Source organism: Oreochromis niloticus, linkage group LG20 (genome assembly GCF_001858045.2).
Source record: "Oreochromis niloticus isolate F11D_XX linkage group LG20, O_niloticus_UMD_NMBU, whole genome shotgun sequence".
NCBI classification, from domain to species: Eukaryota; Metazoa; Chordata; class Actinopteri; order Cichliformes; family Cichlidae; genus Oreochromis; species Oreochromis niloticus.
In genome coordinates this window covers 17,957,056-17,982,691 of record NC_031984.2, presented here as the reverse complement: position 1 = coordinate 17,982,691, position 25,636 = coordinate 17,957,056, and the positions used below count along the sequence as shown (strand labels likewise).

At 39.2% G+C, this 25,636-nt stretch overlaps 1 protein-coding gene across 2 annotated transcripts in view; it reads left to right on the top strand.

The window, feature by feature from the left end:
• cacna2d3a (calcium channel, voltage-dependent, alpha 2/delta subunit 3a) overlaps positions 1 to 25,636 on the top strand; it is a 114,502-nt gene that overhangs the window by 51,471 nt on the left and 37,395 nt on the right. The window contains exons 6-13 of one of the 2 annotated variants that reach the window (XM_003448287.4): positions 4,502 to 4,633; positions 5,537 to 5,748; positions 6,747 to 6,821; positions 10,544 to 10,633; positions 11,270 to 11,383; positions 16,939 to 17,017; positions 20,898 to 21,031; positions 22,896 to 22,913. In XM_003448287.4, coding sequence (XP_003448335.1) covers positions 4,502 to 4,633; positions 5,537 to 5,748; positions 6,747 to 6,821; positions 10,544 to 10,633; positions 11,270 to 11,383; positions 16,939 to 17,017; positions 20,898 to 21,031; positions 22,896 to 22,913 — 854 coding nt within the window. The remainder of the gene's footprint in view (positions 1 to 4,501; positions 4,634 to 5,536; positions 5,749 to 6,746; positions 6,822 to 10,543; positions 10,634 to 11,269; positions 11,384 to 16,938; positions 17,018 to 20,897; positions 21,032 to 22,895; positions 22,914 to 25,636) is intronic. The other variant, XM_013273215.2, reaches the window with a different exon arrangement.

The following is a 25,636-nucleotide window of genomic DNA, read 5'->3' as shown; positions in this document are numbered from 1 at the left end:
TCATTAACTTTAACTATTTGGATCATCCCTGCCACACACTGACTTAATTAGCAGTTAAATAATTAGACTTCCACTAATTTACTATCCACTTAAGTCCAACTCGAGAAGTCATGGCCTTGTACAAGGCTCAGCGGACAGCGTGAATGTCATGTCAGCTTAACCAAGCTAACAGAGGCAAAGAAATTATATGGCGAGAGCGAGAAGGGAAGAGGGAGAAAGTAAATGAGAAAGAAAGTAGGTTAAGTCAGACTGATGGAAGGTCTGAGCAACAGATTAATTGCAGCTAGGTAGAAAAAAGAGAAGAAGGAAGTGAGAGTGACAGGAGGTGAATGAATGAAATGAAATGAATGAAAGTGCTAGGAGCTGGGGTTGGCAGGCTTGTAGGCTGATACAGCGAGAGCAAAAGTAATTTTGATTTGATTCACAGGCAAATGAGTAGAGTTACACACGCACATTTATACAAGCTAATACACACACACAGCTTTAAAGATTTTACTTTTGCGAGATTTATTCATGGGTAGCAATAAATTCAGCGTATTGGCTGGAACTTCAGGGAGCTTTTCAAGATTTGAAGCCTCACTTTTCTGTTAAAAGAGACTTAGAGATATGTTCTTAGAGTAAGAAAATGTATGTGTACAATTATTTAAAGCATTTGCAACCATTTTTACGATAAATTTTAATTTTGAGAAAATTGCAAGTGCATGTCTTTAATGCAGGATTTGCACTTTTTATGTTTAATGTTACAGGATGCTAGCTAGCACTATATTTTATTTTATTTTTTTACAAGTACCACGATCTTACAGAAAGGGGGCTAGCAGGTGTTCAGATAGAAAATAGCCCTGTGCTGGAAAACACAAGGTGCCATATTAGTGCAGGTTTGGGGCTACAGGTGCAGCTGAGAGGATGAAAAATGATCCAAGAAGGCCAGTTTTAGTAACAAATCTAAGGTTTGAAGGGTCATCTGATGCTATTTCACTGTGCAGTGTATCGTGTCATTGTAATGCAAGTTTCTAGAACTTTTTAAAAATCTATAGTAGGCAGTCTAACAGTCTTACTAAAATCAGAAGGTAATCTGTCAATAATCTTTTCTTCAGTATATTAAATTGATAATGATTCTGAGCAAAGTTCTGGAATGAAAAAGCTGTTTTTCCCATACATACTAGCCAATCACAGTCATCTCAACCTGTTCGTAATGCTGCTGAAGAGCTGTTTGTAGCCTCTGTACTTCATAAATTGTTTGGCATCAGCTGTGATGAATTGCAGTTTAAGTCCATGGCAGCAGAGAGCTCTCCCCCTCTCTCGAGAGATTAATCGCAAAAGGAGCTTGCCACTTTCAAACATCCATCTTTCAAAAATATATCTCACACAATCATTTTTATGATGCTGAATGACAGAAACGTGACATGGAAGAAGTAAACCTATGCACACATTTAAAGGGGGTCACAACAGTCCACGAGTATATCCAGTATGTATATTCAAACATACACATAGCAATTGCTTTTCCAGTTCTCTCCTTTCATGGTTTCTTACTCGTTATATTTAGCTTTCCTACTTGATCAATAGATGTAACCTAATAACATGAATGATGAAAATAACCCGAATCAAGTAATTCAGGACAATAAAAGTAATATTTGTGCACATGAACGTGTATATATAGTGTACAATGCTGTACATGATCATGGCAGCTTCTTAGATTGAAGTATGGAGTGCATTAGCTGAGATGAATTTAAATGACAGCTAATGGGGGAAGTAGAGCCCATACTTCCTTCCTCATCATGAGCTGAGATTGTAATAGACACTCAAACTGCACCAGAAGTGACTATTGTTGTGTAAATATGGCCTGGATCAAATCCAGCCTCCTCTCAACTCCACTTCATAGAGGTGGATGGGTGTTTACTATCAAGAGAGGGGCTTTAGTGTGCTAGCTTCCAGAAGAATAATTCAATCATGGCTTATTGGCATGACTGTTGACAGCAGAACAATGCTGGCAACGTAGACAATGATGGGGAATCTGTTATCTACTTTTCTTTCTCTTTGTCCATTAGGTACTTGTCTGTCTGTCTCCCAGTAATTTTCTAGCTCTTTCTATCTGCCTTCCTGTCTTTTTTATTGCTGTCTAAAGGGTATATTTTGTGTCTGTCCTGCCGTACACTTGTGTCTATCTGTCTGTTCATCCTTTTCTGCTCCCATCTTCCTCGCCCCGCTTCTGAACCAAGTAATAACCAGCTATAATAAGCTTGTCTGTCTGGTCTCTAACCAGTACATTCATAACGCTCTCAGCCTGCAAATTGAAAAGAAGGTTTAGTAATTGGATTTGCCATTTGGATGGAATTATAAGCAAATACTATTGCACATAATATATGCAGTGTATAGATGCACATGGTTATCGTGGAAGATGTGCACTGAATAAGCCCACATTTCCAGTTTTAGCAGCTTGATGCAATATTTAACTTACTTTAAGTTCATAGCTGTCTCTGTTTGTCTGTCTATCTACTGGCACTAATATAGAAACCCTTATTTTTTCTTAAATTGGTCGTTTTTGCTTTCGGTTTTTAATTGCCAAGCTATCTGAGTTTAATTGTAGCATGATATTTATAGAATAGATATCACTAAGCCTATAACTGTAAGTATAAATTCAGGATGCAGTAACTACTTAGACAAATATATTTAAAAAAAGTTATTTTGAAAACATAAATGTTAAATAATAGCAGTAAGGTTTTACTCATCTACATCACATAAAATCATCTGGTCCTCAGCAACCTCAGATGAACTGCAAAACAGGACATATTACACCATGTCATTATTTATTTAACAAATATTAAGATAAAGATTCAGGAGCAGTGTGTGAAAGACTAAGTATAGCCTCACTATGTCCATAGGAATTAAGAGAAGCAGCGAAGTGAGGCTAATTAGATGCATTTGACTATCGGAGCAAGTGTGAGCATCTCTATAAAAGGCTATGGCAGTTTATAGATGAATCTAAATATGATGCAAAATGTGTTGAAAAAATGTAAAATTGTATTTTGAAATTTCCAGAGCATTCAGGGTTGTGTTAACATAATGCCAAAAAGGAAAGACATCAGCAATGCTGAATGCTCCCCATCAGCCTGAAAAGGGTTATAAGACCATTTCCAAAAAATATTAAATCCATCATTCTACTATGAGAAAGCTTAATCACAAGTGGAAAATGTTCAAGGCAGTTTTCCCAGGAGTGGAGGTCCAGGCAAATTCACCCCAAGGTCAGGTCGTTCAGTGTTCAGAGAAACCGCAAAACACCCCTCAGACTCTACAGGCATCAGTTAGTGTGTTAAACGTTAAAGTTAGTGACAGAATGGATAGAAAAAGAGTGAACCAGTGTGAGTTGTTTTGAAGGGTTGCCAGGAGAAAGCCTTTTCTCTCTAAAAAGAACATTGCAGCACAGCTTAGATGGCCAGTTTGCATCTGAACAAACCATAAGACGTCTGGAACAATGTTCAGACAAGACAAGTGTCAAACACAGCAAATGAACATAAACATCTCATACCAACTGTAAAACAGGGTGACAGAGAAGTTAAGCTTTGGCCTTTTTTTTGCAATCACAGAAACTGGGCACTTTGCAGTCATTCAGTCAGCCATAAACTCTTGTTTATCAAGGTCATTTCAAGTCTACTAAAGTATAAACACTCTATGCTAAAGTGTTGCTGCCTGTCTGACAATTAAAGCTTGGCTGAAACTGGGTGACGCACCAGGACAGTCATAACAAGCGCAGCGGCAAATCTACAACAGAATGAAAAAAGAAAAAGAAAAGAGGTGCCAAGTCTGGTATTCAGCTTCATTGAAATGCTATAGCAGGACCTTAAAAAAGCTGTGCAAGAACAATTGCCTACAAATCTTAATGAACTGAAGCAACGCTGTAAAGAAGAGTGGGACAAAATTTCTCTACAACAATGTGAGAAAGTCAGACAGAAAACAATTCATTTAAGTTACACCTGCTGAAGGTGGCTCTACACACTACTGAATTATGGAGTTCACTTAATTTTTTACACACTGCTTCTACATTTGGACTTTTTGTTAAATAAATAATAGCATGTTGCTGTTCATCTGTGGTTGTATTCACCTTTCTTGTAAGACCTACTAGGAGTTTTTTTTAATGTCCTGATACATAAAATTTGAAAAGAGGTGTACTTTCTTTTTACCATGACTATATATAATTATTGCACTTTAACTTTTTATGGGTTAAAATTCAGCAGTCTCCTCTATCCTGCCTCTTTTTCATCCTTTTAATATTGTTTCTCTTCTCTCATTTTTTACTCTGTTTTTCTGCTAACTCCTTTCCTGCATCTGTCTCAAATGAATAGTGCCCGGTAGTAGCCTGTGGACGTGCAGCGTGTGATATGATATGACTGAATGAGCAGGCACCAGAGAATATATGCTCCAACCTCCTGGACTGTAAAAAAATATATATATTTAACCTTTTTTCCTCCCTTCAATGTTTGTCTGCCTCTCCATTTTTCTCACTCAGACTCCGCAATTGTCAATGGAGTGTACTGGTCTGAGGCCTTGAACAAAGTGTTTGTGGATAACTTTGAGAGAGACCCATCACTCATATGGCAGTACTTTGGCAGTGCCAAAGGCTTTTTCAGGCAGTACCCAGGTAAGTGTGTGTTTGTTATAAGGATGGATGTGATCTGGGGATGACTGTCTGTGTTTTTGTAATTAAGTAGCCGTCTTTATGAAGCAGTAATGGGAATCTTCAGTAACTGACAGCAGGAGACTGGAGGTTAGCAATGAGATAGAGGGGGGTAGAAATGCAGAACAGTGGGAGTTTGCAGAGATTAGGCTGTGTGTAAAGAAAATAAGAAAAATATTAAAACATTTGACACAGGTGAGGTGGTGTGAATATTTTTTGTAGGAGAAGCATTATCAAAAGGGGGGATAGATGTTATATTTAGCATGAAATATGATGAAATCAACAGAAAGTGTTTTACTTTTCTGTTTTCTTAACTTTTTACTTTTTTAACTGTAAATTTTCAAAAAGAAAATGTTAAATGTTCAGTGTTACCTGTTGAATTTTCCTCAGCTGTCCACTAGTAAGCATCTGACCTCAGGGGCTCCAAAGTCATTACTGCATTAATCAATTCTATGCTTAAATAACCCATCAAATCATATTTTCTGTCAATTGGAAAAAAAACCCCTGAAACAAAACATGAAAATACCCTGCAGTGTGTTTTATGGAGTCTTCTGTGTATTTAAAGTCAGAACAGTCACTCTGCACTAAGGTGCTAAAGGGACTGCCAATCCTGCAACATAAGTTAAAAAAAAGATGTTTTAATATAAAAGAATTTCTACATAGCATGATACTGTAAAGGCAAATGTATTTTTAAAGCAACTTTAAATTCAACTGTGATAGAGAAAGAGTATGTTTTGGTACAAAATCCCAAAGGTTGTTTAAAGAAATGACTTCTTGGCCCACCTTTTTTTATCCCTTTTTTTTTCTTAGTACTCCAGTACTTTAGCATTTCATTGTTCATCTGTTTGATTTGTGGCATTCTTAAAGGAATCAAATGGAAGCCAGATGAGCACGGAGTTATTGCTTTTGACTGTCGAAACCGGAAATGGTATATCCAGGCTGCCACCTCTCCAAAGGACGTGGTGATCCTGGTGGATGTAAGTGGCAGCATGAAAGGCCTGAGACTGACTATTGCCAGGCAGACGGTTTCCTCCATACTGGACACTCTTGGAGATGACGATTTTTTTAACATCATCGCTGTAAGTCTGCACGGTCGAAAACACTGTTAGACTCGGATAGGTGCGCAAATGTATTCACAAAAACAAACAAACACAAAAAAACAAAGACCCACATCTTTTCCTTCTCAGATCAGAGGAAATGCTGGAACGAATGAACTTTCTCTCCTGTCATGCTCACAACCAATTAACAGTCAGCTGAATGGAGATTTAAAATGCAAAAGAGGCAGTTGTGATTGGATCCAGCCGCAGGCACCTAAAATATTGTTATCGTATTTCAGCGTGATGCAACTCTGCAAGTGTGTGTGTATGACCGTGAGTGTGTGTGTCTGATGTGATTTCACATCAAAACATTTCCATAGTCACGTTCAGTCGCTTTCCTCACTGAGCAAAGTTTTCATTATCATTTAATATCCTAATCATGTTGAAAACTCTTCTTTGGAAAAATAGAGAAAAAGAGGATTTGACAATCAGGCAGAAACACATTGTTTCCCCAGACTCTCTTTAAAAGGATATGTCATTTTGACTTATGTGTTTCCTCTTTCCTCTTTTTGTTTGTTATTTATTACTGTGTCACTTTTACGGTGTTGCACACATTATAAAATGGAAATAGTATTATTTTGTCTAAAGTATTTGCAGAGGTGGAACAAATTATGTGTGTGCTCGTGCAGCGAGATTTGGATATGTGGGGCAAAATGTCTCCGCATCCAAAGAAGTAAAACTAAAAAAAACATATTCACACACACATGCACATAGACTGAAAAGGTCAAAGTTACTTGCTTTGGAAGAATGCACTATCACTGCCTTTCTTAGTCTAATTTTAGCTGTTTTTAAGGCATTAAATGGTAGATAGTTATCATCACATAAGGGTTTATATATTCTGTGCAGTGTAATGTGCAGTTTTCACCCAGATGAGTAAAGTTTTTAACATCTTCACACTGCTTTTTTCATGGTAGATTAAACAGCTCTTTTTGAATGCTGGGTTCAAAGTAATGCACATTAATACTTCTGTAATTCTCCAGTACAATGAGGAATTGCATTACGTGGAACCATGCCTGAATGGAACTCTGGTCCAAGCAGATGTCACCAATAAAGACGTAAGTATCTCCTAATGTTACAGACAGGTGGAATTCACTGATTTCACTGATTATTTCACTGAGTTTCTGTCCAAATTTAAAGCTGGAAGAAAAACATATAAATGCATAATGATCATTTTAATTTGTGGAAGTATTTTCAAATTTATCCTTTGAGACACAGGAAGCCAATATACAGATTTGAGGATAGGAGTAAAATGCTTGACTTTTTTGATGATTTTTAAAATTACAGCTGCAGGATTCTGTGAATGAGCTGTAACTGTGTGATTGACTTTTGGCTAATACTCACAAAAACACTGTTTGAATAGTTTAATCTGCTAAAAATAAACGCTTCAACAAGTTTTTCTGTATCCGCTTTAGACAGATGCCATTATTGAATGATTTTGTAATTGTTTTAATGTGGTTGTTGAAATTTAGGCCAGAGTCCATAATTACACCAACCTGGTTTGAGGATTTAAGCATAATGCTTTCTAAATAGACTGAGACTTTTATTATTTTTTCTTTAGGGCCAAAAACAACTATTTCAGTCATTTCTGAGTTCAGCTGCTGGAAGTTACACTTATAATTTGCTCAGTGCAATTTTAGAGTCAAGGTCCCCTTTAGTCTTGAGGTGACATTTGTGTGTCCTCTGCATAATAATGATAGGAAATATTTTAATATTCTATAATCTGAGCAAGAGATGGTAGCAATAGGAATTAATAAGAATTTAGAAATTCCCTTATCAATATCACTTATCTATTTGATTCCTTATTGAGCCTCTTATCGATTCTCATTGGGTTGTTATTGCCTCACCTTGAGAGTCACCACAATCTCTAACCAGCATAGGCTGCATTCACTCAGCTTTGACGCCTCTCTGGGTTCTTGGCTAGCTTAGTGTTAGCATGCTAGGTGTGGTTGCAAGTGCTTGCAAAGAGCTAAGTTATGTTAGTAGTATATTACTGTAAATTTAACATAAATTTACAATGACCACTGGCTTGCTTAAAGCTATGTATGTGATGTGCTAATCAGATTGGTGTAGTGAGACTAGCGCGAAGGAGTCCGGTGCTATAGAAGTACAGTGTTTATTCATTGGAGTGCATTATGTTTGCATACGTAGTTTCACATTTTCATGTCAACATGGTGCAGCTCCTGCTATTATTGAGGCATGATTCCCTTCTTCATCTCTGAGACTCTGATTTATGCATCAAAAATCTGGTAATTTCCTAAAACCGTTAAAGGTTCGTTTCAAAAATTCAGTTAACCTCTATTGTTACAGGCTCACAGTTTTTTGACACAGCTGTTTTCTAGCACAAAGATTGACTGCCTTCCATGCACTACATGAAAGTAGTGCAGAATTCTCTGTGGGTCTGTTTAAGTTAGTTTCTGTTTACTTTGTAGTGAGTGTACACTTATGCATATGGATTAGCATTGTGTGTTTAATTTCAGACGGTAGTTTAATGTTGTCTGAGTCAGCCAGCTGAGAGGGGAAGGCAGTCTGCAGCAGTAGATAAGGCTAATGTCTTCTGTTTCAGCTGAGGGCAAGAAGTAGTTGTCACACTGGAGATTTAAACATACTGATCTGACATTCAAAAATATGTTTTTTCACGCCCAACATCAAATGCTGGGGCAAAAGCCCACATTAAGTTTTCATGTGACACACATGAATATGACTACATTAACAGTATTTATTTGTCCATATGCATGTCAACAGGTATGTAAATATGTGGAGGTCATTCATGTCTTGTTGTCGTTCACATGTGCAGTAGTTTTAAAGAGATACTCTAAAGAGATATTTTAAAGAGATGATCTCTAACGTCATCTCTTTTGGACTTTCTCTGTACAAATAGAAACATGTTTGACTTACGCTGGAATCTGAAGCACTGATTCTTTGTTGTCTGAAACAGACTGAACTTAGGATTTAAATTACTCTTGTGAGCAGAAATGTTTTTTTCTTGTGTTTAGTAAGAGAAAACTTCCACTTCAAACTATTGGTTTAAGCAGCGCAGGGCCTGTTGATTTATTTCTGAAACAGACCTGTTCGACTCCCTTCTTCACGCACTGCTCTTCTTTTTTCAACAACGCCCCTGTTTCGTGCAGGTATCGGATTTGCATCTGTCCTCACGTTGAGTTAAATAACTTATCATAGCAATCAAAAGCTTTGGCTTAGCAAGCTGCAATTTGAGATATTTTGGTTATTCATTAAAATGTCCTTATACCCTGCCTTCTTTCATTTCACTGATACGATCGCTTTGAAGAATCAAAGGTGTCTGAAGGATTGAAGAAGTTTGATGTGCAATGCACATTTCTGAGCCTTTTGGTGCAGGACAAAAGGTTGGGAACATTAAGCATTGCATTCACACTGACACACACATTTTCAATCTGCCACTTTAGTACACTGCTGTGCCAGGAATTGAACATGGCCCGCTGTGCTGAGAAAAATCACTTCAATCTTAGCTCACAAGCACTCACACGCACACTTGCAAGCAATAGGTAAAGTTTGCTATGCTCCAGGGTACAGCCTTTTGTTGAAACAGATTAACCTTTTTATCCACATCCATGGATAGCTTGTGTTTTTGCCGATGCGGGTGTGTTTGAAACAGTGGAAGTTGGTTTTGTGTACACATTTATCTGTACATTGCACTTGCATTATATGTGTGTGTGTGGGTATGTTTGTGCGTGTGTGTGTGTGTGTGTGTGTGTGTGTGTGTGTGTGTGTGTGCTTGCTCCGAAGTGAGCAAAGCTCTGAAATGGCCTTATGTTTCTTATGACCCCCCCACTGTGTACCAAGAGACTTTTGTCCTCCCATGAGTAAGGTACAAAAGACAGGAAAAGATGACGATAGTGGTAGAAAAAGGGAAGGGAGCAGGGGGTGTAGCTTTGGGGTGTAGGTGTAGTCTGTTTCTAAATCATGAAACCTGATTGCATTCATGGCTTATCAGGCCTCTATTCCCAATGGTAAAACTGATATACGTAAAAGGGTCACCAGCATGAATGGAGAATTGGTTTTATAAAGTTGCTGGATTTAGCCAGTCTCAGTAGGAAGTGTTCAAACATGCCAGTTACAGGATCTAAATATCTATAAATAGATTATACTGGATAATGGGGACTGTGTGTGTGTGTGTGTGTGTGTGTGTGTGTGTGTGTGTGTGTGTGTGTGTGTGTGTGTGTGCGCGTGCATACGCCATGTATTTGTTACCCCAAGGCTGTTACAAGTAATGAGATGTGCACATGAGACCTGTTCAGTTGCTGAAAACATTAAACTCACCATGAATTGCTAGAGAAATAATGTATCCTTTGTAACGCAATCATGCCTGTGAGCAGATGCGCGCACACACAAACTCATGTATACACATATACCCGGTGCAATAAATGACGCTGAGCTAAAAGCAAGGGAAGGGAAAACTGGTCATTATGGTTTTTTCAGTCAGTATGTGACATTTCACTTCAAGATAATGTGGGAGTTTGCCAGATAAACTGGCTCAGGACTGAATTGAAGAGCCCATTAGACCATTGATGCAAACTCTTCACACATAAATGATGGCAAACCAAATTCAGTAAAATATTATCCAGGATAGGAACAGTGAAAAGTAATAACTCTGCATCTTTTCCCCCTGCGTTTGTAGTTATCTCTTGCCTTTGTGTTTTCTTCATAAAGACTTGTAATTCTGTCACCTTTTGTGGTTTTGTCACTTTAATTCTCGGCTTTTTTCAGCGAGATCGTAATGTTCTCAAAACTTTTTCCCCAGCATTTCCGGGAACACCTCGACAAGCTGTTTGCTCAAGGCATCGGGATGTTGGATATAGCTCTGACTGAGGCTTTCAATCTTCTCAGTGACGTAAGTAACACACTCGTGCATGATCACGGTCATACACGCACACAGACGCACTCTTCAAACACGCATACACATCAGTTTTATGCATAAAATTAATTAGGGCTGTAATTAATAGCTAAATCAACTGATTCATGCAAAATCCAAGTAAACAAGGCACTCGATGACTCAGGTTAGTGATCTGACATTTCCTAATTATGGACATGTAATTAATCAAACAGTCATCCGGACAAAGACAAAGACACACAATCTAAATATACGTATTTCAACAGCATGTATCTTTTAAAGTGTATCCTGAAAGGACAGAGGCAGTGACATGCTGCATAACGACGCCTCGCTGTAATTTTATCTCACAGTAGCCCTTCTACCTTGCGTTCATGCGTGCGTATTGAAGGCGTGCTATTATAATTCCATTAACTCACTGTTACAACACAGTCAGCGTCCATGATCCAGTGGAGAGTCTTGTGATGATACATTATAAGCTCTAATGGGAAGGAAGTGGAAGAACTGCTTGATAATGTTTGAACTGGTTAAATTTACATTTGACTGGATGAGTGCTTTTTGTTCTTTGCTCATCACGTGGTAACCCTCTGTTTTTCTCCTTCTTTGTCTTTCTCTGCTTGTCTGTCTCCCGATGTCTAGTTCAATGAGACTGGGAGGGGCAGCGAGTGTAGCCAGGCTATTATGTTGGTGACAGATGGGGCAGTGGATACATACGATGCCATCTTCGCCAAGTATAACTGGCCAGAGAGGAAGGTAGTGTATCAGAAGACACAAGCACACACATCATATTATTCTGCAAATATGTTCCAAGACAGTCGGGGCAACTCATCTCAGTTTCCCATTATACTTTGGTCACAACTTCATGAGCATGTAACCATGTATACCAGTGTTTGATGAGAAGTGGAGAGAGGTGGACTAATGCCCTCATGTGGCTATGAATGACTTCTTAAACGCACTGTTGAGAAGAGCATAAGTCTTTTTGACCCAATGTTAAAAGGAACCCCTGAGATCTAATGTGCTTTCAAGTGCACTATACTGCCAGACCTATTTGCTTGTCTGCCTTCACATCCATATGAACTTGACTGACATCCCATTCTTAATCCAAACGGTTAAATATGATATTGCCCCATCCCATAACAGCTTCAGCTACAACAGCTTCAACTATTCTAGGAAGGCTTTCCACAAGAATTCCACGAGAATTTGTGAGGCTTGCAGTCCGCACTAAATTTATCCTAAAGATGTCAGGACCAGTCAAGTTCTTATACACCAAACTCACAAATTGTTCCCACAAAGTTGGGAGCATGAAATTGTTCAAAATGTTTTGGTATGCTGAAGCACTAAGTTTTACTTTCACTGGAACTAAGAGGCCGAACCCTGCATCATAATCCCGCCTCTACCAAACTTTACACTTGGCTCAATGAGGTCAGACAAGTACCGTCTCTCTGTAAGTGTGATTCGTCACTCCGCACAACACGTCTAATTTGAAGTTTGGAGGTGTGTAGTGATTGACTCTTTAGAAAGTTGCTGACCCCCTCACACTATGCACCTCAGCAACTTACATGGTCTACTACTTCGTGGCTGCGTTGCTGTTGTTTCCTATCTTTTCCACTTTGTTATAATCCCACTAACAGCTGATTGTGTAATATTTAGTGTAGAGGAAATTTCACAACAGATCTTTTCGCACAGGTGACATCCTATCACGGTACCACACTGGAATTGACTGAACTCCTGAGAGCGACCCATTCTTTCACAAATGTTTGTAGAAGCAGTCTGCATGCCTAGGTGCTTGATCTTATTTATGTGTGGCAATTGACGTGACTGGAACACCTGAATTCAGTCATTTAGATCAGTGAGTGAATTGGCAATATAGTGTACATAAATCAACAGAAATAATGAGAAGGGCACTGCTCTACAGGGTTAGGACAATGACTTCTAATTATGCAAAATTATTATAACTACATTAGAAATACAGTTGCTTGAGGAATCTTTAATGTCTTGGTAAATCTATCTAAAAAGACCACTAACATCACAGTTTTTCTGTGTCGTTTTCTGTTTGTGCCGTAAATCTTTCTGACAAGCAGAGGGCATTGAGTGTATCCAGTAGGGGATCTTTTTGAAGTACTTGGAAGAGTGCATGGCCCTGTTGAAAAAGGCAACACACTTTTGCTGCTGTCCTGCAGTGTTACTGTGGTGCTTTCTGACCTGTCATGAAAGGGCAGAAAAGATGGAGGGAGGAGACAAAAAAGGGTTATTCTAAGGTCATTTTTTTTCTCTAAAGGAAAACTTTTGAAGCTTAACAGGTCAATGATAGAAGTATCAAATGCAATAGTACATATTCACTGTCATCACATACTATATACAGTATACATACTGTAAAAATGAATATGACTTTAAGGGACACAAGCAGTTCCATTACCTCAGGTAAATCATAAATGCTTTTATGCACATTGAGAGGAGAAGGCTTTGAGATTAGGCAGTTGTTGGTGTTCAGATATATTTTTAGTCAATTATAACACTGACTCTGAGTAGATGTTTCTGTGTATCATTATGGATGCCTTTTAGTTAATATTAGTGCCACACTTGCACATTGTGTTTCTGTATGTCTGGTACAGTCTGTATTAAAACTGCCGAAAGCTCTCCCCTCCCGACAGCTCCTGCCTCAAGGCTGAACATCAGTGAGCAGAGAGGGGACAAGGCTGCTAGATAGTTCCATTTAGAAGAAGCCCCACTGATAATAGAAGTCTTCAGTCTCTGTCACTCTCTTCAGTCTGCCCCCCCACCCACACCCCACCCCCAATCTCCCTCCTCCACCCACCACTGCTGTTTTTTTAATGGATTCCTTCCAACCCATCTTAGAGCTTCACCACTGTTGAGAATCGCACCAACTATACAAACAGGCTTTGGGAAATGTGAATGCTAAAAACATGATAAATGTCTGTATTCAGACAGCATGTGTTACACAATCCTACACAAAAAAGATCATAAAGAGTTGATTACCATAAAAAAATAACAGCCGTGTTAAAAAGTCTAAAACATTTCTTTTCTTTCTGTTACAGCAGCGATTATTTTCAAAGTGATTTTCTCTTAATGTTCAAACATTAGCTTTTTTTCCCTCACATTTTTTAAACTGAAGCAGAACATAACTTACTAAAGACTTACTAAAACCAACATCACACAAAATATTCACATAACCACACCTGTATGATGAGTGTAACCATACAAAACACCGACATGCTTTTTACACACCCTCTCATAAACATGCTTATCTACTCTCCTAGCAAATAAAATCTTTTAAACACAATGCAGCACATCCTGTGACCATACAGGGCTGTGAAATGGAAATCTCAGCGCTGTTTGAAGTGCCTTTCAAAAAATGAAGAAGAAAGCCAATGGCATTGATCAGAACAATCATGAATCCCTTGACTTAAAACTCTGACAATTTTCTCTCTGTAGTGTTGCCAAACTCTATCTATTACCTGAGACTGTAGCCTGCTGAGTTGTAAAATCCCCAGACAGCTAATTTGTGATCAAATTGTTTGGCAGGTGAACTGCCCTCAGGGACAGAAACCTGGGATGTGCCATCAGTGTATTATGTAAACTGAATACGGTGTTCCAAGCTGGAACAGATTAATGCCAATTAAAGTTGAACACTGTATACATGCTCTTAAAAAATTCTGAGTTGACTGCCTGACTGCACAAATTCCATTAATTTGTATTTGCTGATATTGCTCTAGGCTGATAGCACTATATTACATCCAGTGACGTATTGTAATCATTTCAAGATTAGTTTTTTTGGTGTTTCTTTTTTTTGTTTTTAATTAGTGCGTCACAGTATTGTATCCTTTGCTCTTATTTCCTTTTCAATATACTGAAAAGTCTGTATGGGCACAGTGAATCAGATGATTTGTTGTTAGGAAATTTCCACTGGATGCAAAGGGCTGCACTGATTGTGGGAGCTTGTAGGGTGCCCGTAGACATAACTGTAGAAACTCCTTGAGAGGCAAGGTGAAACAAGACATCCCTGCGTATTGAAAGATGCTGCACACTGTCTGGAATTAGCGGAGAGCCACATGTATATCCCTCAGCATTAGGAGGCTGATATGCTATCCTACACACAACAATGACCACGCTAGCTTTTGAATTATCTTTGTTCACTGCCTATACCTTATCTGTCACCACTGTTTGGCAGTGCATCACAAGGCAGCATCACCCTGCATTTGCCAACATTGTGCCTCGTTTTCCTAGGCGGTTAAGCATAACTGCCTGGAGATTACTCAGCACTACAGCCTAGAAAGGACAATCCTTAGGCTCTCTCGTGTAAATGAGAAGAATTGACTAAGACCTAGACCATGAGCACTCATGTGTCAGTCTCAGTGTGTCTCAGCCTCACAATTTGAATTGTGAGACATACTCATTGCAAGTTGAAAGCTAATACTAGACCGAGAAACGAATTCCTTGGAGAAGCCTGTGAATCAATCTGTAAGACTTGCTGATAAAGCTTGTTAGATCCTGTATCTGAACTAAAACAGAAGAGCAGTGCCCACACAAACATGACTGTTCAGACTGCAATCACAAACAGTAAAGCTTCTTTGACCAAATATCTTCTGCACATATAGATACATGTATCTGTTTATTGAGAGGCTTACTGAATAGTGGCCGTATACAAACCATTTCTGCTCACCATGTCTGTCTTTGTTGCAAATTTGGATTCAGGTTAAATCATCAAGTTGATCTATATGTAAAATTAGCCAAAGTAGCACTTTGTCTGGTAGGTCTTAGACTTTGTTAAGTACTGAACAGAAACATCAAAACACTTAGCTTGCTTTTTCTACTTACTCTTTCAAAAAATGTGTGAATGTTCCCAATGTTCCCACTGGAGAACAAAATCAATTATTAAGTTAAATGCTAAATATGTAAAATATTCATACATGTACTAACTGAAATTACATCCATATCAGTGTCTATGCATACTGTATGTGCATGAATTTGCAGTATTTATATCCTGATGTGTCTGTATTCTTTTGTGCATGTGCATTTTTTTCCAGGTATGAAAAATGTGTGCACTCAACTATCTTAAAGATTGCATGTCGTGGCTCAAGTTCTACTATTTCTTCTTCTACCTCAATTTTGTCGTACTCAGCCGTAAACCTCGTCCATATTTAATAACCAGTCTGTTGCGGTTTGGCATTCAGTGAAGTAAAACACATAATCACACAAAGAAAAGCTTACATGACACCTCTTTATCAAAGTCTTACATGGCGTTATTCTGATCATAACAGCTGTGTTGTGTTTTCCTAACACTTTGGTAGTGTCACTCAAATGGCTCAAGTTTGATGAATAGAGGATTATTGTGGTTTAGATAATGAGCGGTGCTTAAAAAATGACAGTCAAACAACTATACTTATTCAGTGAAACATATTACAGTTATCAACAGACTGACATTATCCGGAAAAAAAACAATTTAGAACTAGATGTCCATGGTCAAGGTGTTAAATTTACATATTAATTTTATAAAGACTTTTTTAGTGAAACAAAATGTAATAGAGAATGCAGTGCATACATATTCCAGGAAAAGTCAATTGCATCTATACATAAATGATGTTTTTGCATTAATTTTTGCAATTTTCAGACTTTCTGAGTTCCAAAATTGAATCAAATACATGTTTAAAACTCTGAGAGGTCTTCGCACTCATGTGCATTCATATGCAGTACACACAGTACATATACACACACAAACAGAAACATGCTGTTGGGGTTAAGGAAGTCAGTGGAAAATGCATATGCAATAGGCACAGCAGCTGTGCCCCCAGAGGCTTGCATCTGGTCCAATCTGGCAACAAATCTCTTAACACTCTCATACATGCACCTGCCAAATTCACCTGCTGCTAGAGCCAACTGAGCCAGGAAAAAAATGGGTTTGACACATAAGAGTAAAGAAGATTCTCCGTGCTGAGCACATAAAGCTTGCTTTTTCAAATTAAAATGTTATTAAATTTGCGTTTTATCTTTTGTAATCACTGTAATTGCAGATTTTCAAAACACTCGCCTGCATTTGCTCATCCTTAATTTTTAGGTTCTTGAATAAATAAATAAAAATAGCTGGAACTGAAAATTTAAATTTAAAGGTAGCACAATAAACTTTCAGGAAGCAATCATCAACTAGGAGAAAGGACTTGGTAATCACTAAATGAGAAAGAATGAGTCTTTTGCCAGGCTTTGACAGTGTTATCTTCTGAATGGTACCATGGCGGCCCCTATCAAATATGATTAAAATGAATGACGGGAGGTATCTGCTTTTCTTTCCCCAGGTCCGTATATTCCCTTACCTGATTGGTCGAGAATCAGCCTTCGCAGAAAATCTAAAATGGATGGCGTGCGCTAACAAAGGTGGGCTCTTAAAAGACTGTACTTTCCTCTCCTTATAATCTGTTTTTGTGGGGTAAAGTTGCAGCGTGTCACTGTCAGCCGGATGAAAAGTAAAACATTATGCAGCTCAGGATTTGTTTGGAGTTTTGGCACATGTGTCTGTGTGCATACATACACTAGCATAGATGAGTTTGTCACTGCTCATCAACATAAGCACGTGTATGCGACAGGAGGCAACGGGTTCCAGTTGCACAGGCCTGATATGTCATATTACTTCATCTTCTTTGAGCTTAAAGTCCAAATTAATCATAGTGATGCACCACTTTCGAGCAGCTTTCCGTGTGGTCATGGTTGTCTTAATGCGTAGAGCACTTTCCTTCAGGATCTATATTTAGCTGGGAGGTGGCTGACAGAGACAGTCTGGCTCCATTTCCTCAGGCTCCAGTAGATAAGACAGGCAAGCCACAGGTCACACAAAGGGTGTTAGCGTGTGTGTGTGTGTGTGTGTGTGTGAGCGTATATGTGTGATACAAGAACATCCACAGTGTTGCTTGGACGTGATATCAGAGAACTCATCCAGTGACTTTGAGGGTATTAGTGATAATAAAACCTGAGACAAAAGAGACTCACAGAAGTCTATGAATATTTTTGTTTGGCTGTGCGCTTGTGTGCGCATGCACCAGGGAATGCACATGTTGCCCTAAGGCTGTTGCAAGCAATGTGATGTACACATGAGACCTGTTTGGTTGCTGAAAACATTTTGTTTGTTTAGATTTGTGTATGTGTGTGTGTGTGTGTGGGTGCATGTGTAATGCTATAGTACAGATGTGAATGTGTATGACTGATGATGATTCAGGGGGATGACTGTGACATTCTCTCCATCCTGCAGAAATGATGCAGAACAGTCTTCTGTCAAAAACTCTGTATGGCCTAGAATATTAGTAGGACTGGAAATGCTATGAGTGTCACAGTGCAAGTAAAGCTACTTTTGGTTGCTTCCTTATTCACAAGGAGTCGCCAGAGCGGGTAGCGCCGCATGTTTGATTTGGCAGATTTTTATGCTGGATGGCTCTGATGTAACCCCAGAGGAAATTGTGTCTGCTCTTGGGATAAAACTGGTGCAAGTATTGGTAAAATAATGTTAGATGTTTTCACTAACTCTCAGCATTAACTGTATATTTACTACTACACCTGAAATACTAGGAATACATTTGGTTTGCAGTGAGTGTGTAAAGGAAAAAGGTATTATTTATCCAGTTACGGTAGATACATTTACAGAAAGAATGGCTAAAAGCACATTTTGAACACAACTAGTAACTCTTTTAGCGATAGACCTCAAATTGACCAGTTTATCAGTGGGCCAATATTATGGGTCGATATTAACTTTTTGTTGATCTATTGGTATTGGGATTTATGATGGCTTATCTGTGGAAAATGTAAAAAGTAAAGAAGATTTGGGAGAAACACTTTTCAATCATGTTACGAGTGTTGATGTTGGATAGTTCATTCACCAGAGGGCACTGTGCAGCTTCCCTGTTAACACCCCACCTGTTTGGATGACCACAAACACAATGACCGGCTCATCTGAGTCGAGTCAGACAGAACGTAAATGAGTAAATAAACAACCACACATAGAAGATATTAGGGAAATCTGTTTATGTTTCATGTGTCTGATATATGTCTGATATTAGGCAGCATTAAAAAAAAAAAAGACAAATACTCTTATTGTTAAATAACCACCACACCCTGCCTTCACTGTCTTCTCGTGTGCAGTTTGTTGCTTTGGACGGTCGATATTATTTAAACTCATCCCCTTTCGCTACCTCTACTCCTTGTGTCGTCACATTTCCTTCTACCTCCCTGTCATTCACACATGTATTCTGTCTTTTTTCTACTGACTCTCCTTTCTTACTCCAGTGCATACCTCCTCCTCCTCTCTGGGGTTACTTCTACCATATTCTCTATACAAATCACAGTGTTGTCTACAAGTAACTTTAGTGTCGTTTCAGATGTTCTTAGCAATTATTTGCCAAAATGTGTATCAAAGCTAATCAACACCCCTTTATTAATTGTTTATTACACGTGCAATTTAACATGTTAATTTTATTCAGATTTAAAAGCTACATCAGTACTTGCCTTGTTGCAACCAGTGCAGGAGCAGTTTTCCTCTAGTGGCATTTGAGTATTCTTAAATGTGGTATATTTCTGCAGGTAATCAGTACTTTTTTAAGAGGGAATTTTGATCATGTCATATTAGTGCATTAACAGGAAGCAAGGCAACATTTTTAAGTATTCTTTCTTAAGTCACCTAGATTATTTTACCTTACTTTGCAATAGCTTGGTAGGGTGACAAGCTCTCTCCTTGTAATAAGCCAAAAACTTACATTTTTGTTGGGTTTAAAAATACTTTTAGAACTGTGCACCAAGATAGTGCTTCCTTACACGATGATACATTTTTCACTTCCACCTCATCCATTATTTTCATGAATCAGGACACCTTACCGGATCTTATTTGCTTACATATGACTCAGACCAAGGTCATGTAAAAATATATTGATGCCCTCAACCTGTCCACACCTTGCTGAGGCTGTATTGTATGTACAACATGGGTACCATGCCACTGAAAGTTGGGAGCCTTCATTTTTCTCCCCCTGGCACCTGGCCCTGATGGCTCAGCTCGAAGGACACCCTCAGCCTTTGAGAGGGAGCAGTAATTCTCGACTTACTACTGTGATGAACGATGCAGTTAGACTAGACAGTGTGCTTTGTGTGTGATACGCGTCTGTATGTGTGTGTTCTCATTGCACCGTCTGGTGGAAAAATAGCCAGCTCCAAATGCCTCTGAGGATAAAAAAAGTCCTGTAAAGGTTCACTTCCAGGTCAAGTTCAGTGTTAAGTACAATCCTGTTGCTATACTGATTACAGCAATTATGTGATATCAGCACTTTTTTCAATAATAGATTTTATTTTTTAGTTAATTGTTCTATTTTGGGCTTTACTGTAGATATAGTTTTAAGATTTGCTTATAATTAATAGTGCATATTATCAGATATTTGGGCTGGGTTGATGCACCACATCTATCACAGATCTGTGTATTGTGTCTAGACTTCGGGTCCTTTCTCCCTGTGGAGTAAAAGTTGTTGCCGGGAACGATGACCCCCAAATCTATTTCCTCCGACTATGATTTTCTACTTGAATGCCCAACGGTGATGGAGGCAGTTTGCTGTTTTTACAGCTGGGTGAAAATGTGGTGGGCTTTTTCTTTTCCCTTATTCATGGTGTCACTTCATGTCCTTTGTCTCTGTCTTACTGCAATGCTGGCTCTCTTCCTCTTGCTTTTTCTGAACCTCCTCCTGAGATAACAGTATATTTCCTCCTTCACATACACATTAGTATCATAATGATAGCATTACCATCATGGGAGATGGAATCGCTTATAGTTTAACTGAGATATTTTTGGTCTTACATTTAGATACAGATGCATATACGTATACATTAAAAAACCCATGATGGTTGGCTCTTGCTTGAATAGTTTGCGGAGGATACTTTAAAAGTTACTCATACATTTAACCACGTTTCCATCATGCAAACAGCAGGTCATTGCACTGCATTCCAGATGTAGTTAGTCTGTATTGTTCCCAAGATTATTAAAATAGTAGCAATGGCTTGGAATTTGTTGCTGGCTCCATATAGCTAAAATGTTTTTTTAGACATCTGATCTACCCTCAAACAAGCTTAGAAACACAGAGCATGTGTTTTTGGGCAGTATAGTGAGTTAGACTTCTGAGCCTGTGCTGTCTCATTGTTGGCAGGATCTAATTTAAATAATTAATCTACTTTAATTAAGAATGAACAATTCTTCATTTCTGTTTATCTTTCTCCTCCACTTTTTGCTCAACAGGGTATTTCACTCAAATTTCCACACTGGCAGATGTGCAAGAGAACGTGATGGAGTATCTCCATGTTCTCAGTCGTCCCAAGGTGATTGACCGGGAGCATGACACGGTTTGGACTGAGGCCTACATCGATAGCACTGTGAGTTGAATACGCTTGCTACTGGACTTCAGTTCACGCGGTCCTTGATAGCCTCACATATCCACTGGGCTGTTGTAGGTTTAGAAAACTCTATAATGGACTGAATTATTGTATACATAAACCACAGGACATTTTGTTTAAGTTAGTATTGTGAAAACATGTATTTTGAAGGGGAATGAATTAAACAACCCAAATGAAAGTTATCGAGGGTGAAAGACAAGCAGAGGGCTCACAATGTTTTCTGCCTTTATACCTTTGACTGTGAATGAGTGAGTCTATGTGTAGCAGATGGACCCATTAAGTAAATGAGCCTCCTGTGTGTGCTTGGGAGTTTTGTAGGGTGAGCAGAACATTTGTGAGTTGCAGCATTTTCAACTCCAGACAGTCTTAGGAGAATCTTTTTTGGGGCATTGCCCATAGTTGACCTTTCCCGCGTGAAAAAGTCTCACTTCAGATTTATTAATACTGGAAATACTGTGCTTGGTTTAGAAGAGGGTGCCATCATACCAGAGCATGATGGGTCACAGTCACAGTCACAGTCATTTGCTTTTAACTCACCAGGGCATTTATGTGGGCCCTTCTCACATGGATGCAACATTGCGCAATTGTACTGGGGAGCTGCTATAATAAAGTAAATTTAATGTCTGATCTGAACGCATAGGGCATTTATTGTTCCCACATGTACCATCATTAGGTAATGTCTAGAATAGTTCAGGACTTTGCTGTGAAAACTATGGTTTCCAATCTCTAAATCTCCTATTCTATCACAATACTGACCGACATACTGGGACTGGGTAGTGAATATTCAATTCAATTCAATTTAATTTTATTAATATAGCGCTAAATCACAACAACAGTCGCCTCAAGGCGCTTTGTATTGTACAGTAGATCGTACAATAATAGATACAGAGAAAACCCCAACAATCATGTGACCCCCTTGTGAGCAAGCGCTCTGGCAACAGTGGGAAGGAAAAACTCCCTTTTAACAGGAAGAAACCTCCGGCAGAACCAGGCTCAGGGAGGAGCGGCCATCTGCTGCGACCGGTTGGGGTGAGAGAAGGAAGACAGGATTGTGAATTACAGTCAAAATAATAATATTTACCGAAAATCATGCATTAGTCTCCTGTACATCCTTTATAGTTGAGTGACACAAACATCCCAAAAAAACCCCCCGAATGATAATAACAGAGTTAAAAGGACGAATCCTCTGTGATCCAAAATCAGCACACAACATGCTGTATTATTGATTCACCCACGCTGGTCCTTCTTGGCTGAAGTTACTCTGTTTAGACACGGAGGGAGAATAGCAGGAGTTATTTTTTTCAACAGTTTCTGTATAGATTGAGAGTGTGAGAGCTTTGGCCATGTGAAGAGGCAAAGGTAAGTGCCCTCCACTAGAAATACCCACCACACAATCAAAAAACTACATAAAAATAGACTCTTTTCTCTCAACTATCCTTTTAATATCCCTTATGTTTTACCCTTTTCTGTCTTTCTGTGCTCATTTGTTTCTCTTTGTCCTCATTATCCCTCCCATTTATCACAGAAGTACATACACTCAGCACTGACCTAACACGTATAAGGAAATGCTTACGTTTTCTTACAGTAGAGGATACGGCACTTGAGTGTTGATTCCTCTCTGCTGTGGCCCTTTTGACTATAAAGCTCGCCTCTCTTGAGACAGTCACTGTTTTTAAGTTGTGTTCAATGTCAGTGGATTTTATGTGCCCACTGGCACTCCATTCAGTGAAAATTGCACTGAAAGGCTTTCTGACACTTATCCACAAATGTATTGACCCTGTCTCTCCTCCTCCTCATCATCCTCCTTCTCACCTCCTCTTCCTTCTTAATCTGTTCTCTTTAGCTCCCCCAAGCACAAAAGGTAAAAAAAAAAAAAAATAATAAAAAAAAATCTGGTTTGAGGTCATTGGTGCATTGTGCTGTGTTGAGGCCTGCTGTGTGTCATGTGCATTTCTTGTGCATGTGCGTTTTGGTTTCTAATATCTGTGAAATGAAATGAACTATCATAGCGGCTCGTGGCATTTTCTTATGTGTCGTTGTCATATGTTGTTTGTCAACTTCCTGATTGAAGCCATGCCTCATGGTTGTCATGGGTGCCATTCACGCTCTCTCTTTTGCACGTCTGATTTCGCATTCGCACACGTCTGTGCACAAACTCTCGCTCATTCTTCACTGGTGATGCTATGTTAGCCTTGCTTTGCCAGTATCTCTGGGCTGGCATTGTGATTATGTGTGTAAATGTGAGGCTTCATTTTGTTCTTTGGCCTGTGTGAGTTTTGGTGTGAAAACAAGATTGCCTGTGTTATTTGTTTTGGTAGAATTCTCCAGAATAAGCTGTTTTGTCATCTTCTGGGTGAAAATCCAATAGTCCATAATGATTGGCGGGATGATCTGTTCTGATGCCTTTTTATCATTTTCAGTGTTTTATTTTTCCAATGATTTATGAATCGTATGTGGGTTGAGATAAGCAGCTCTATAATCATAACAGTGATGATGGCGAAACAAAAGAGCGCTCTGCCTCCCCATCAGTGTGAGCTAGGCACAGCAGTAGCATTACACAGCTGGCAGGCCGTATGTCTGACATAGTGCTGTTAGTGTGATAGACCCGAGCTGATTGACATCAAAACAGCTCAGCAGAAAACTGAAATAGATATAATTTTTCAGGCATGATAATTAGGATTAGCGAGGAATCTGTACCAATTCTTTGCATATAATTGCCCCAGCACTGCTCTGGTCTGGGTGCTGTGAACACACATACTCCTTTGAAAGTAAAGCAGTGACAGAAAGATGCACACATCATACATAGTGATACTGTGTGATAAGAAGTGAGCAAAACTCCTTGGATTGGCTCTGTGTTAGAAAATTGATGAGCATTTTGGCTGTGTTCTAGGACTGAAGTGTATCATCTTTCCTTCATGCTATCTTTTTCCCGGTTTTCTCCCTCTCACTGCGACCCAGTAGTCTGTCTTTCTTATCTCACCTTTCTTTTGTTTTTTTGTTTTGTTTTATTGTTTCACTTTCCTTCTTCCTCCCTATCTCTTTCCCTCCACCTGTGCTCTCCTTTCTGCCATCCTCCCTCTCGCTCTCCTATCCCTCGTTCCACCAGCTTCATTCATCATTCTCTGGCTCATTTGGCTTTGTTTCCCACTCTGCTGGATGAACTGACACTGGAGCTCAGGGATGATGCGAGGGAGGTGAGGGTGAGAGGAATGTGTCAGGGGGAGATATTTGAGGACAACGGTAGGGAGGGTTGGAAAAAGAATGTAAGAGATTAAAGAATCATAAACGTTCTGGGAGCGACAGGAGGAATTTGCATTTAAGTTTAAAAAAACGAGACTGATACTTGATTAAGTACGAAGACCAAAAAATGGGGAATCTGTGAGCAGCTGATTGCCTTTTGAAGATAAACTGAAATGCTGAGATGTTCAAAATGTCTTGCTGGATGAATATGAACTCCGCTATTTCAAAGCAAAGCATTAATATTTATTGAGGTAATTAAGAGCTTTCAAAAATAATCCCAAAACACCTGTGCAGTAAAAACATGTGCTGGATCTGTGCCAGCTCCGTTTCCCATGGGGTCTGTTTTAGTTTCCTCAAATTAGTCTGCAGAGGTGGCTTTGGCTCCCGCACTAACACACAAACCTGGTCTCCAAGGAAACAGGGGTCACCTCATCTACCTGCACGCAATTTGTCACAGCAACCTAGATTATAAAGTGTACTATGAAACATAAAACACAGGCCAAGGGTGTGTATGTTAGCCCTCTGATGGGTATACGTGTGTGTATTTATGTGTGTGTGGGTATGTGCTAGTGGGGTGTCAAGTGTATTAATGCCCAGTGGTGTTCTCGTTCATTATTTGACCCACAGCAGGGGAAAGAACTTGCACAGCTCATTTACTCTGACTGATACAGATAAATTCGCAGAGGCAATGATGATGCAGATTTGGCCCAGATGTGTGAGTTCTGACTTAAGGAGGATCCCTTAAGGATTAGGGTTAGCACCACTTCCACTTTCTCACAGCAAGAAGGTCCTGAGTCAGCAATACCAGGCTAGGGCAGGGGCCTTCGACGTGGAATCCTCATGCTCTACCATAGGTCTTCGATTTCACACAGCATCTAAATACATGCTAAGTTACTGGCCTGGTTGCTTCAAGCTGGCTGCCCTGTGCTCCTAATAATTAGGATGGGTTATGCAAAGAGAAAAAAATTCCCCGTGGGGCTGAATAAAGTGTATCTTACCTTCTCTAAAGGTCTTTCCTTCCTTGGGAAAGATAAATATGGATTTTCTGTAGCTCTGATGGTGACTTTAAATGCACTGGCTCTTCTTATTTACCTAACATTCTGGCAATCCCCGGAAGTGCTGGGTAAGCATGGGCATTTTTACCAGTTTTAACAATCTGGATTTCTGCTCAAAGAGTTCATATATTACACAGAGTCTTCTATTGGGGTTCACAGGGATACATCAGCCCATATGACCAGTAATATACTGCACAGTATGATTGAAAAGTCCTGGGTTTGGATATATCTCTTTAATTTATCCTATTCTTTAGTAGCACGGCTGCCACTTGTTACAGCTGCAGTATCT